The sequence below is a fragment of the Rousettus aegyptiacus genome, unplaced genomic scaffold (assembly GCF_014176215.1).
Source record: "Rousettus aegyptiacus isolate mRouAeg1 unplaced genomic scaffold, mRouAeg1.p scaffold_m13_p_5, whole genome shotgun sequence".
NCBI classification, from domain to species: Eukaryota; Metazoa; Chordata; class Mammalia; order Chiroptera; family Pteropodidae; genus Rousettus; species Rousettus aegyptiacus.
Genome location: NW_023416308.1, coordinates 11,153,764 through 11,166,763, shown reverse-complemented (window position 1 = coordinate 11,166,763; position 13,000 = coordinate 11,153,764). Strand labels below are relative to the sequence as shown.

Below are 13,000 nucleotides of genomic sequence, written 5' to 3'. Positions count from 1 at the left end.
GATGCCAGTGTCTGAATAGGCCATTTTTAGGAAGAGAGCTTGCCGCTGTTCCTTCCGGCCTCGGGCTTTTTCCTTTCCTTTTGGGTGGATTTGAAAATTTTGTTTTGGAGCCAGCCTTCCAAATGTGGCGATGGTTGCTGGTGGAGGTGGTCGGAGGGGGGACGTGAAACATGGTTGCCATCACTGCCTTCCTGGATTTTCGGAGAACCAGTTTTTCGTGCTTCTTCCTTGCTCTTCTGGGGCCTCTGCATGTCAATTTCCTCAACTGCAAAGTCAAGTAATAATGACACTGCCTCTTAAGGCTGCTGGGAGGATCGTAAGAGCTATATAAAGCACTTGGTCTAGTACCTGGCACATAGAGAAGTCTCAATAAACATTCACTTTTATTATTTTCATTATTACTATTCTATCTATGCATAGTGTCCTATTTATGCCAAGAAGGTATGGAAAGAACTCAGCAATAATTAAGTAGTCCAAAGCCATGCCAGATCAGCTTCCCATGCCCTGAGAATTTTCTGCTAGAGAAGCTTAAACGTCCTGACCAACCACAAATGAACACGTGATTGCCAATATATCTGCAGGTAGAAGGCGGTCATTGGGGTGGGGTGGCTTGGGGGGTAGAATTATATGACCCAGTCCCAGAATGGGATCCTTTCCATCAAATTGAACAGGTCAGAGCATATATGTGTGGAGCAACTCAGGGAACACCAAGCAAACACCCTTTGCTGCAGAATATCATGGTACAAATTGGATCTCTAACTGTTTTAAGAGAATCAGTAGAGAAAGGCAAAATCCAGAGCAGGGACCCTTGATGGGTAATGCCTGTTTACAGTTCTCGCGAAATTACAGCGAGGGTCTTCGTTGGAATGTCTGTCCATTTTCCCTAGTCAACTGCGATCACAAGGATTGGTCTTGTATATCCTACTTTTCCTGGAGCTCTGGACATTGTGGATCCTCATTACGTATGTGTGTTGGAACTGGGCTTGTAAGCATACTAATGGAAGGTAACATATTTGGCTTGGCATTTTAAAAGATAGTGATTTGGATGCGCAGAGAGGGATGTAGAGAGAATTTCAGGTGGGCAGAGTGATAACAACAGCTCATTTTTACAGAGAGAGGTACCAGCTCTGTGTCAGGCTCTGTTCCGAGCACTTTACCCAGATTAACGCATTTAAACTGCACAGCAGACCATAAGGAAAGTACCGTCGTCATTCCCATTTTACCTGTGAGGAACCTGAGGTGGAGACGTTAAACAACTTGCCCCAGGTCATGTGCTTAGAGGGAGTGGCTCAGCCGGGACTTGAACCCAGGCTGCGTGACTAGAGTGAGTCTCTTGGCCACTGTGGTTCACTGCCAAATATAAGTGCCATAGACAGGAGAAATTAGGAAATCTGCGTGAAGTTCCCAGGTTTACATGCTTGTCTGAAGTGGAGGTCCAGTGCTGGGGAGTGATGAGCAGTGGGGTGGGGGCAGGGCAGGATGCGAACTGACGTGGTCTAAATGCTAAATGATTTTGTTTTCAACCTCTGTGAGTCTGTTGCGTAGATGGAATGTGTAACTCTTAGAATATTCTGATTATTTCCTCTTTTATTGAGAGACTCTGACCTGGGGGTGTGTGTGCGTGCGCGCGTGCATGTGCACACACACACATACATAAACACACTCGTATTATTATACTCTCTCCTACTCCCTCCAACCCAAGCTGAGAGTTCTTATTTGCCAGGGTTTAAGTTTGGCGAGGACTTTGCTCTCCACCATATCTTCAGGTCGATCAGATACAAGTTGCTAAATAAGCATTGGGTGGATTGATGCATACCGTTTTTCTGGCTGCGCCTCTCCGTTCGTTGATGACTCTGGGATCCGTGTCTCTTCAGATCTACGTTTCGTGCTTCCAGCCGCGGCCCGCCATCGTCTCTCCTGGCATGGCGTCTTCTCGTGGAAGATAGCCCGAACTCTCCAGTTAGTCCTACTTCCTTTTTTACTGAACTACTTGGGAGGGTGGGGGGAATCTTCACATAAAAATTGTTTTCCTTTCCACATTCAGCTCAGGGCTGTTCGTCATTGTGTGTACTATCAGGAGATCTCTATTGCAAGCAGCCTCATCTGTTTTGATTTTTTTTAAAAAAAAATAGTCAACAACAATAACAGAACCTGCTTTGGCCCAGTGCCTCCCCCGTACTTCCCAAACGGGTTAGAGACCCGTGATCACTGCCCTCAGGTGCCCCGTGTTGTCTCCATTCTGCCGTTATCTGGACCAGATGCCTAACGTTCCCCTCCATTTGTCATGCTGGGTCCTCTCCTCTTGATCATTGGATTTCTTCTTTCTCTTAGTCGAGCACATCTTGTTCTACTTGCCTTATTCTGTTCTCTATTTAGACTGTGCGTGCTTGCCTCGCAGGCCTGGCAGGACCATTCTGCCGCCTTCTCATTTGTCTTAAAGATACCTTGAGGAAATCTAATCCAAACCATCCTAGTCCAGTCCCGAAGATTAGGCTTCAAAAGATCTGTGGAGCGCGTTGTTTGCTGGCCTACACACGCTAATTTGCATGGTTGCCTCGGCTCCCCTAAGAAGACAGTAATTGACTAAATGGTGCTATATGTTCCCAAGCTGTGTGCCAGTTTGGCAGCTAGCTCTTTGCCTAAGCGAATTTCTCTCCGTTCTCTCTGTTTTACTTATCTTTCATCTCCTGACCTCGCTCACCTTCCTTTTTCTGACAAAATTCCAGAAAGAATCGCCTGCACGCAGTGCCCCTTCTCAACCTCTACAGCTCAGTCTCCAGACCCAGTGACCTCCACCATGAATTGCCACATTCGTCCCACAACTTTCTGCTTTCATCTGGAAACTTGGTTTCCCCCCTAACCTTCTCACTCTTGCGTGGCTCTTCTCTTCTGTCCCAGGCAATATCCACACCGTTCCCTAATGCTCCCTCCTCATTTCCCCTTTTATCCTGTTCTTGGTAATTTTATTCAATTCCTTGACTTTAACTCTCGTTTTCCCATGGCCTGCCTCCCAGCGCGCCCGGTGTTCATCGTCGCCAGTGTATTCTCCCAGTTTCTCATCATCTCTGTCCGGTGCTCCCTCCCAATAGACAGACTCGCTTGCTCCCTCACTCAGTAAGCCACTAGCTGCTTGCTTTTGGCTTCCTCGTTTCATTTAAGAAACTACCACTTTCTCTACCCTTCTAGGCAAGAAAACTGAGTCATCTTAAACTCTTGTCAACCTCCCCCGCCATCCTATCAGTTGCCAAGTCCTCTAAGTTGTGCCTCTAGCGGGACACTTGCATCTATGCCCATGTTTCTGTTCTCACCGCCAATCCTTATTGACTTTTGCTTGGACCGGTGCAGTAGCCTCCTAACTGATTTCTCTGTCTCCAGTTTTCCTGGCTCTAATCCATTCTCCACAGAAAGTGGAATTCTTCCAAAGTGCAGGTTGGATGATGTCATTCTACTGCTCAGAGCTTTAGTAGCATCATAGTGTGCACAGAATTAATGGCCGCTCCTGAACTTGCTATTCAAGCCTGGTATGCCAAGGCCCCTGTCTGCCTTTCAGTTGTACCTCCTTCTTGTACCCTGTGTCTGGCTAAGCTGCTCAACAATCACCGAGGACAGGGACTATGTTTTCTGCCTTGTTTCTTTCCCCTGGAAGATCTTCAGTGAACATTTCTCAAACTGAATGAGACTAAAGTAGCCAGGGATTATACCATTTCCTTCTGCATAGTTTATACAACTGCAAATGAGAGCTGTTGTCTTCCTGTGTACTTCCTGGGTGCCCAGAACTATGCTGAGTGCCTTATAGGCACTGTCTCATTAAGTCCTCACAATCTCAGTATAACTCTATGAGGTAGCTGGTGTTATCCCCATTTTATAGATGAGGGCACTGAGGCTCAGCAGTGTCAAGTTATTTTTCTGAGGTTTTGTGGGTAGTAAGAGATCTAAGTTTTGGACCCATAGCTGGCTGCCTCCAGGCCCATGGTGCTACCCTGCCTCTAACAGTCACGACTTTGCTAGATTATGCAGGATCCACGGAGTAGCCTAATAATAAAGGTGAAAAAGCTGACATTCCTGACGTTCACTCTGTACCAGTCTCTATTCTAAGTGTTCAACAAGCATTCTCATTTAATTCCGGCAACAAGCCATTGTTTTATAGATAAGGAAACTGATGCTCAGAAGTTCAGGTTACTTCTTAAGTTCGCACGCCCTGCTCGTGGCAGAGGATGGCCAACTTTTCCCCAACTTTTAACTTGAGAGCTGATATAAGCAATCTTTGTTTTTTGTGAAGAACTATAGCATACTCGTTTAAAGTCCAAGCTTTGGAATAGACAGACATGGGCTCAAATCTTGGCTCCATCCCTCCCTAGCTGTGCGAACAAGGCATTTAACTTCTCTCAGCCACAATTCCTTTATGTATAAATAGGGGTTATAATAATGCCCATCTGCCAGGTTTGTTGTGGGGACATGTAGAGCCTGCAGTGTTAGCGCCTGGAGCAGAGAGAGTATTTCATATCCATTATAGTTATTTAGGGGTGAGGATGGACCTAAGGGTGCTTTTGACTCTCTTTTCTTTCCTGCTTCCATTTGATAAAGATATCTTGCTGGTTTCTGCCTATTGAGAGAATCAGGCTCCATGTGGGGTGCCTGACAGATGTCCTAATACCTCCATCCAATTTTTTTTTTTTTTACTGTGAATGAAGTCTGTGAGGTGTCAGTTCAACCTGCACCTTTCAGAAAACACTCTCAAGGCTTCTGGTCGGCTCCATTCCCGTGGAGCCTGGAACCCGGTGCTGGGGAAGGAGGGAGCGCACTGTGCCCAGCGTGGATGTCACACACCCTCACTCCCCCTTGAGCCCTTGAGTGTCTTCTGGCCGGAAGAGCGTGTGTGATACGGCATTGCCGTCCCAGGGCTAATGCCGGGCATCTCCCGGGCAAGGGCCAGAAAGATTTCTCATGCTAGGGTCAGTTCAACACACAGCTTGTTTTGGATCCCTCTCCCACTGTAACCTTTAAACCGAGGCTGCCTGGGGCACAGAAGTTCATTCATTCATTCATTCATTCATTCACTCACTCGATGAATATGTTGCCGTAGGCCTTGTGGTATCACTCTGAACAAGACAGGTAATGTTCCTGCCCTATAGAAGCTAGCATTCCATTGGCGGGAGGCAGAGGATGAATAAGCTCATAGATGAGAAATTTTCAGATGCCATAAGGGTTCTGCAGAAATCAGAACCTAAATGGGGAGGGACTTGGAATGACCACTTTAGTCCTTGAGGCCAGGACTATCCTGTGGGGTGTCCAGTGACCGGAAGCACGTTGGGTGATTGGACTTTCGGGATGCATGAGAGACTTGGTCCCAGTGGAGATAGGCAGGGCCTTTAGGTTAGGTTTTTGCCGTACAGAGGGTCTCTGACTTACGATGATTTGACTTAAGATTTTCAGGCTTTACAGTGGTGCGGAAGCAATACGCATTTAGTAGAAGTTATACTTCGGATTTTGAAGTTCCACCTTTTCCCGGGCTAGCGATATCCAGTATGGTACCCTCGTGTGACTCTGGACAGCAGCAGCAAACCAAAGCTCTCAGCCATATGATCACTGATCGAGAGGGTAAACAATCAACACTCTACAGCGTACTGTGTTACTAACGATTTTTTAGATATATTTTTTTTCCTGAGCACGTCTAAGGTAGGCGAGGCTAAGCTATGATGTTCTGTAGGTTAGGTGTATGGAACGCATTTTTGACTTGGGGTATTTTCAACTTACGATGAGTTTGTCAGGGATGTAACCCCGTTGTAATTCAAGGAGCATCTGTAGTTGCAGTGAGCAGGAAGGAAGCCTTTGCAGGATTTTGAGTAGGGGCGTGCAATATCTGGTTCTCATTTTACAAAGGATCCCTCTGGTGTCGTGCTGTGGATAGTAGGGTGACAAAAGTTAGATTAGGGGAAGTAAGGTAGGTTACTGCAGCCATCCAGGCAAGACATGGAGGTATGTCAATGAAATTAACCCGCAGAGCTAGGCACTGGCTCAGAGGTGGTGCTGGTATTAGAGATCGGGTGGGAGGCTATGCTTTTATTAAGATGATTTTTAATAAATGATTCTTGAATTACATATTAATCATTCCAAAGCAGATGGCTCTAACATAGCTGGAATCCACTGCTGGTTGTGTGTGTGTGTGTGTGTGTGTGTGTGTGTGTGTGTGTGTGTGTGTGTCAGTGTGTATGTATGTGTGAGTATGTAGTGTGTGCTGGGGGGCAGCTACAGGAGGGGGTGCCCCAAAGCTAGCTACACTCTTTAGGAGGGCAATATTTTGATATTTTCAAGTGTTCGTGATGGACACCGCTGCGTATTTTTAAATGGGTTTATAAAGTTCATAAATTTCAGAAAGCTTCATCTTAAAAGCCAGTATATTTTTGGAACAGAGTGCTGATGAGGTTTTTATTTTTCGCACCATGTTACATCTTGCGGTTGGATGTATTTTTAGTGCCGTTGGCCACAATTAAGGTAGGGCCCTCAGCTAAGCTAATTTTGATTCCCTCGTTTTAGCCTCAAGTAATCCATTCTTAGTTATCTCAAGAATATCTGTGATTTGCAATGCGTGTGATCCACGAATTGGTGGCATCTTGCACAGTCTTGGGGTCCTCTTCCTAAGGGGATAAATGGATGGCTTCATGCTTACGTGTGATCTTAAGGATTCCAGTAGAGATTAGAGAGCACCCAACACATATACTTGCTTTTAGGGTGGAAGTACAGATTGTATTCCTGATATGAAATATTCTGTTAATAACTTTATAAGGCTGTCTTTGGAGTTATGTGGATTATTTATAGACATTGGGAAAATGGCATTTTATCATTTTTACTTAAATGACGAAGTTACATGTAAAGCAATTTTTAGGTCACATCTAAAGTTAAAAAAAAAAAAAAACATTCTTTTTGCTATAGCAGTAGCAACCAAGCCCAGCCTTTCCTCTGTGTCATATACTGTTACCTCTGTTAATAGTCTTTGGACCTCTATAATTATAAAGCAGATGTGTATATCAGAAAGAGACGTTGATTTCAGAGTAAATTTTTCTAGAAAATAGAAGCTGGGAGAAAAGGAAAACCCAACTTGGCTTCGTGCTTGAAGAGACAGCACTGCTGTATGTGGGTGGGTGGCTGCATGCACCCGCTGCTCAGAAGTGCCTTTTCTCTCCATGGGGATAACTGGCTGCGTATCAGAGATGTGGCCAGGACGAGTAGGCAAGCAATGTGTGGGCAGGCTGCATGTTCTTTTATTAGCATCCTTATTGTACTGCATCTCATCGAGCCTGGAGCATGAACCAGCCTGGGCTTCTAAAATCTGTACAGTTTCCTACTTAATTACCACCCCTGAGCCACCAAGCAATGGAGAAAGAGTTGTTTTTTGTGTGTGGGGGTTGAGCTGTTTCTGGGGGCGGCCGCGGACTGACCTGGCCCTACAGACGTTCTTTGGTACCTAGGCTCTCCTAGATTCAGTCCCAGGATTGCGTACAGCCAGTCATGGATAGAATTTACCTTCCTTCAAGTGATCCGTTTTCCTTTCCTTTGTGACTTCACTCCTCTGAGCTTCTCCAGTACTTTTCATGGGTTTCTTTTCTTGGATTTGTTCAAGGCCATCCAATCAAGAAACAGCAAAGTTGGGCTTTGAATCCACAAGTTAGGTTGCAGAGTCCAACTCCAAACCCCCAGCTCTGCTGCCCCACACCGGCACCTCACTCATCATAATGTCGGAAAATATAGATGTCATAGGGTAAGCTATTCCTGAGCATCAGAGCCATGGGATAATAATACCCACCTCGTAGGATCGTTGGGAAGATTCAGTGAGGTAACCCATAGAGCACCAAGCACAGCGCCTGGCACACAGTAAGTGCTTAATAAATGTGCATTATTATTGATGGCAAAGGTAGCGGCATTAATTCTCCTGCATTGCTGCTTCCTCGAGGACAGGAACTGTGGCTTTCTTTACTGTATAGCCACCACATCAGGGTCTCTCAACTTAGCACAGTTGGCATTTTGGCCTGGATCATTCTTGTGGGAGGTTGCTCTGTGGATCACAGGATGTTGAGTAACATCTCGGGCCTCAACCCACTTGATGTCGATAGTACTCCCACCCCTAGGCATGAAAATAAAAAAAGTCTCCAGACATTGCTAAATGTCCCTTAGGCGACAAAATTGTCCCTGGTTGAGAACCACTGGTTTACAGGTAGCTCTCATGAGATTACAGGGCTTTTCCGTTCATGTATGTGCATTTGTGTATTATTTCTCTGTCTCTCTGTCTATCATCTATTTATCTCACATACACATTCACTTATAGAAGGTGGCTAAAAAATATCGGTTGAAGTTTAAGAATTTTGAAAACAAGGAAAATTCTTGGAAGACTTTAGTTGGCTGGTAGACCCTATCCCGTACTAGGGATTGACAGAACTTCGTGATCAGATAATTTCTTTACCGTGTTATGCCCATCACCCATAACTTTAGCGTTCAAACCAGTTACAGGATTTTTTTGCAAACTTCCGTTAAAGCAGCATTAGCATCAGCTCTTTAAATACTACCACTCTTGATGAAATGGCACATTTCAGGGTGATTTCCGACCAGCAGAGTTGTTTCTTGAAGAGGACAGGGTTCTCTTTGGTAAGAGTCTGGTGGCTCTGAGGCCAGCTTTGGATCCTACCTGCCAAACTGTGATTTACATTATGGTCAATTCTAGAATAATGCAAATATCAGCAGTAATTTGCTGTTGCTTTGAAAGTCAGAAGGATTGCTAATGAAATAAGTCATGATAATATCTTATAATTTCAGAATATCGATTGGGAAGGGGATCTCTTCATTCAAGAAATACATACTGAGGGCTTATCATTGGCCTACCTATTTAATTGGCCAAAATGTCTACACAAAAAAGAATACAAATATGTTAAGTTGAGCCACACTGCCTCCAGTATATTTCTTTTATAGAAATTTATGGAAATGGTTTATTGTAATTGACTTATTAAAATCGTGGGGTAGGAATAGTCTTTAACCATTGTCTGAAATGTGTACATTGTCATGAATTTAATAGACCACCATGATTGACTTCAAAACTGTCTTCCCACTCAAAGAAGGACCAGAAGGCACCAGTACCAAATGGTGTGACCAAAATGCCACCTAGCATCAAATGCTAGCAACAGTCATACTAGGAGTTTTAAATGCCTGGACCCTAAATCACAGGCACTTTCTTCTGATGGGCGCCATGGTTCTCAGGCCTGTCTGTACGTTAGAATCACCTGGGAGTTTAATAACAATGGTACTGTTCAGGACCCACTCCCAGGCTGTCTGTTCCTGATTTACTTGGTTTGGTTGGGCCCTGGACATCTTTTTTCTTTTTCTTTTTCTTTTTTTTTAAGATTTAATTTTTTTTTTTTTTTTAAGAGCAATTTTAGGTTCACAGCAACATCAAGAGGAAGGTACAGAGATCTCTCACAATCCCCTCCCCCACACACACTATCAACATCCCCCACCAGAGTGGGACATTTGTTACAATCAGTGAACCTACACTGACACATCATTGTCACCCGGAGTCCGTAGTTTACTCTGGGGTTCGCTCTGTGGGTTTGTACAATAATAACATGTATCCATCATGATAGTTTCATATGGAGTATTATTTCCATGGTCTGGACATCAGTATTTCTGAAAAGCTCGCCAGGTGATTACACAGGGAAGTTCCAGAAAGCTGCTGTGACCTTTCAGTCTCATGCTCCCATCCCATCATTGTTTATAAGGTTGTTGCTACAAGCCGGGTTTAGTCATGGAGTTCTTACTGTATCATTTTTAGATTGATTTTTATTTCTTAAAAAAAAAAAAAAAAGATTTCCTCAGCACCTTTATTCTGAAGAGCTCTTAATTGCTATACTTAGAATTTCTAAATGATGAACATTTGCCAAGCATCAAATTAGCAGAATAAGGAAGTCGGACCTTGGGTGACGATTTGGGGCTGTGGCATTGGGCTGTAGCATTGTCTCCTACAAGTGGCCGTGGGTGGGGCCGCACCTTTCAATTCTGGGCCTCATTAATGAGTGACCTAGAAACTGTGTGTGTGTGTGTATAAGCAGATCAGCTTTGTACCCAGCGCGCTTTAAACATTGAATACCACTGGAGTCGGCTCTCCATGTGTCATCAAGTTTTGGGAGCCACTTCCCACCCCATCATCACGCACCCATGTGATTGCTCTTCAGGGTGCCAGTTTTGTTCTCGGGCATGACGAGCCGTGTGGCCCGTGTTGTCATCTGCGACTCACGTCAGTGCGTGTGACTTAGTGACGACTCTTGATTGCGGAAGGACCAGGGAGCCCACCTGTGGATCTTCCTTCCCTCCTTGCTTAGTTTGGTTCTTTTTCTGTAGCTTACCCCCCAGAGTGAAGTCAGGAATAAAGGCAATGGCAAAGGCCACGCCAAACAGCCCAGTTGATCTCAGATGAAAAAGGCAAAAAAAAAAAAAAAAAAAAAAAAAAAAAGTGTGTGGGTGGGTGTGTGCGCATGCACACACATTTTAGGTAGAAAACAGGCTACCGAGAGAGGTGTAGAAATTGGCTCAAAATTTTGGCCGAAAGCTAGATTTTAAAAAGGATGTATTTCTGGATTTCAGTCCCTGTTGCCCATTTCTATGAATAATTGACATTTGTTTTAATATGAATAATGTCACAGAGGGAATTTAGCCCCCTGAGTTTGACTATTTCAAGCAGCCGTTTTAGGACTGCCAGGCGTGTGCTATTTATGATGTCCCATGGGTTGCAATAAAAACGACAGCGATTAGAGTAGTGGTTAGCATCTATTGAACCTTCACGATGTGCCAAGCACTGTGCTAAGTAAGGGCTTTACACAGTTTATCTCGTTTAATCCTTGCAAGAATTCTTTGAACAGGTTGAGAATTATCTCTGTTTCACAGATGAGGAAACCAAAGCTCAGAGAGATCAGGTAGAGTGGCAGAGTCAGAATTTGAACAGAGCAGCCTGACTCTGGGTATCAACTCACTTGGTTGCCCTGTAGTGTGTGTACGTAGGGAGGTATCACTGGGGTACAGTGAGGTGTTTCGAGTTGCTGCAGGGAACCGTCATCTCCACCCATAATTAACAACTTCTGGAGATGAAGCAGAGTGTGTGAATTATAAACGTGTGTGTGGGGAAGGATATCCTCGTTGCGGAGAGAGCATCCTTCTAGCTCGCTCTGACGAGGTCACGCTGCACTGTCTGTGTGATATTTTCCTGAGGATTATATCGGGCATCAAGTCTGTCTCGCTACCCCAGCTTTCTTTTGAGACCAGCAGAAACCACTCAGTAACTGGAAGGTTATTGAACCTCTCTGGGCCTCCATTTCCTCATCTATAAAATGGGGCTAATAAGTTGTATCTGCCTCCCGGAGTTGCCGTGGGAAATGAAGAGTTAAAACATGTCTAGAGTTAGAACAGAACCAGGCCTGTTGTCAGTGCTTAAAAAGTGTATGAGTTTTCTATGGCTGCTGTACCAAGGCGCCACAAATTTAGTGGCTTAAAACAACGCAAATTTATTATCTTAGAGTTCTGGAGGCAGAGGTCCGACATGGGTTACCTGGGGTGAAATCAAGGTGTAGACGAGGCTGCACTCTCTGGAGCCTCTGTGAGAACCGGTTTCCTTGCCTTTTCCAGCTTCTAGTTGCTGCCCAAATTCCTCGGCTTGTGGCCCCTTCCTCCACATTCAAAGCCAGCAGCATAACGTCTTCAAATCTCTCTGACTCCGATCCTAAGTCTGTTGTCACATCCACCCGTTGCAAAATCCTTAACTTAATCACATCTACAAAGTCTCTCGCCAGGTCAGACGACGTTAGAATATGAACATCTTGGGGGAGGGGCGTTATTTGGCCTACCGTAATTAGCCTTACCAGTTTTTATAAAATGAAACAGAATCAACTGGCTAGCCCGGGGATAGAATAAACAATAAATTGATCAGAATAGTTAACTAACGATATTTATTGGGTGCTTGCCGTGTTAGCTCTGTCCTGCTTCAGGACTGTGGCATCTGTTATTCCTCCTCCCTAGAGCTTGTTTCCTTCCAGAACTTTAGATGGTCAGCACCTTATTATCCTTCAGGCCCCAGCTCAAATGTCACCCCCTCAGGGAAGCCCTCCCTGATTACCCTTCCTTAAAGCAGACCCTCCACCCATTTCCTCTATCATATCATGTCACCCCGTTTCCTTCTTTGTCAAAAATTATCATCGTCTGTAACCTTTTCATTTGTGTACCTGCCTGATGCATTCTTCCTGCCCTCTGTGGAATGTCAATTCCAGGAGGGCAAGGGACCTTGACATCTTGTTTACTTACTGCTATGCCAGTGCCTGGAGTGGGTTCTGGAACACAGTAAGGTGCACAGTACATACCTACTTAGTAAGTGACTGAGGCCCTTAGTGGGATGCTGCGTTTGATGCTCCTTTGTGGTGGGTCCTTTTGTGATCATTCCACCTCATATACATGGAACCCGAGCCTCGGAGAGCCTAAACCGTTGCCGCAGGTCGTGGTGACTGACCTTATACCCCGGTTCTCCTGCTTCAGAGTTCTTGCTTCCTTTCGCCTCCCTGCCTCACGGACTTGAGGTCATTAGACACTCTGCTAACAGCCACAGAACTCCAGAAGGTCCCTTGTCTGTGACATAGTTTCTGAGTGTGTCTTTCCAGGCCCACCTACTTGCCACCTTGACATTGGTTTTCTTCTGTCTAGGTCTATTGTGTCGGGCCTGGACTCCCCTGCCAAGATTAGCTCCATGGAAAAGAAACTTCTCATCAAAAGCAAAGAGCTGCAAGACTCCCAGGACAAGTGTCACAAGGTATTTATTTCCGCAGCCGGCCTCTCTCCTTGCTCCAGGATCCTCCCGTCAATATATGCCAAGGGAGCCGCCTGGGGCTGCTGCTGGCGCTGAGCCACCTGCTCCCTCCCTCGCCGAAGTCACTCACGCCTCCGGCAGCTCAGAGAGAGATGAATTCGGGCCTTGACGTTG

The 13,000-nt window shown here is 45.2% G+C and overlaps 1 protein-coding gene across 15 annotated transcripts in view; it reads left to right on the top strand.

Annotated features, from left to right (window-relative positions):
• CIT (citron rho-interacting serine/threonine kinase) overlaps positions 1–13,000 on the top strand; it is a 144,985-nt gene that overhangs the window by 55,837 nt on the left and 76,148 nt on the right. For all 15 annotated transcript variants that reach the window (XM_036220151.1, XM_016149547.2, XM_016149546.2 and 12 more), the window contains one exon: positions 12,724–12,829. In XM_036220151.1, coding sequence (XP_036076044.1) covers positions 12,724–12,829 — 106 coding nt within the window. The remainder of the gene's footprint in view (positions 1–12,723; positions 12,830–13,000) is intronic.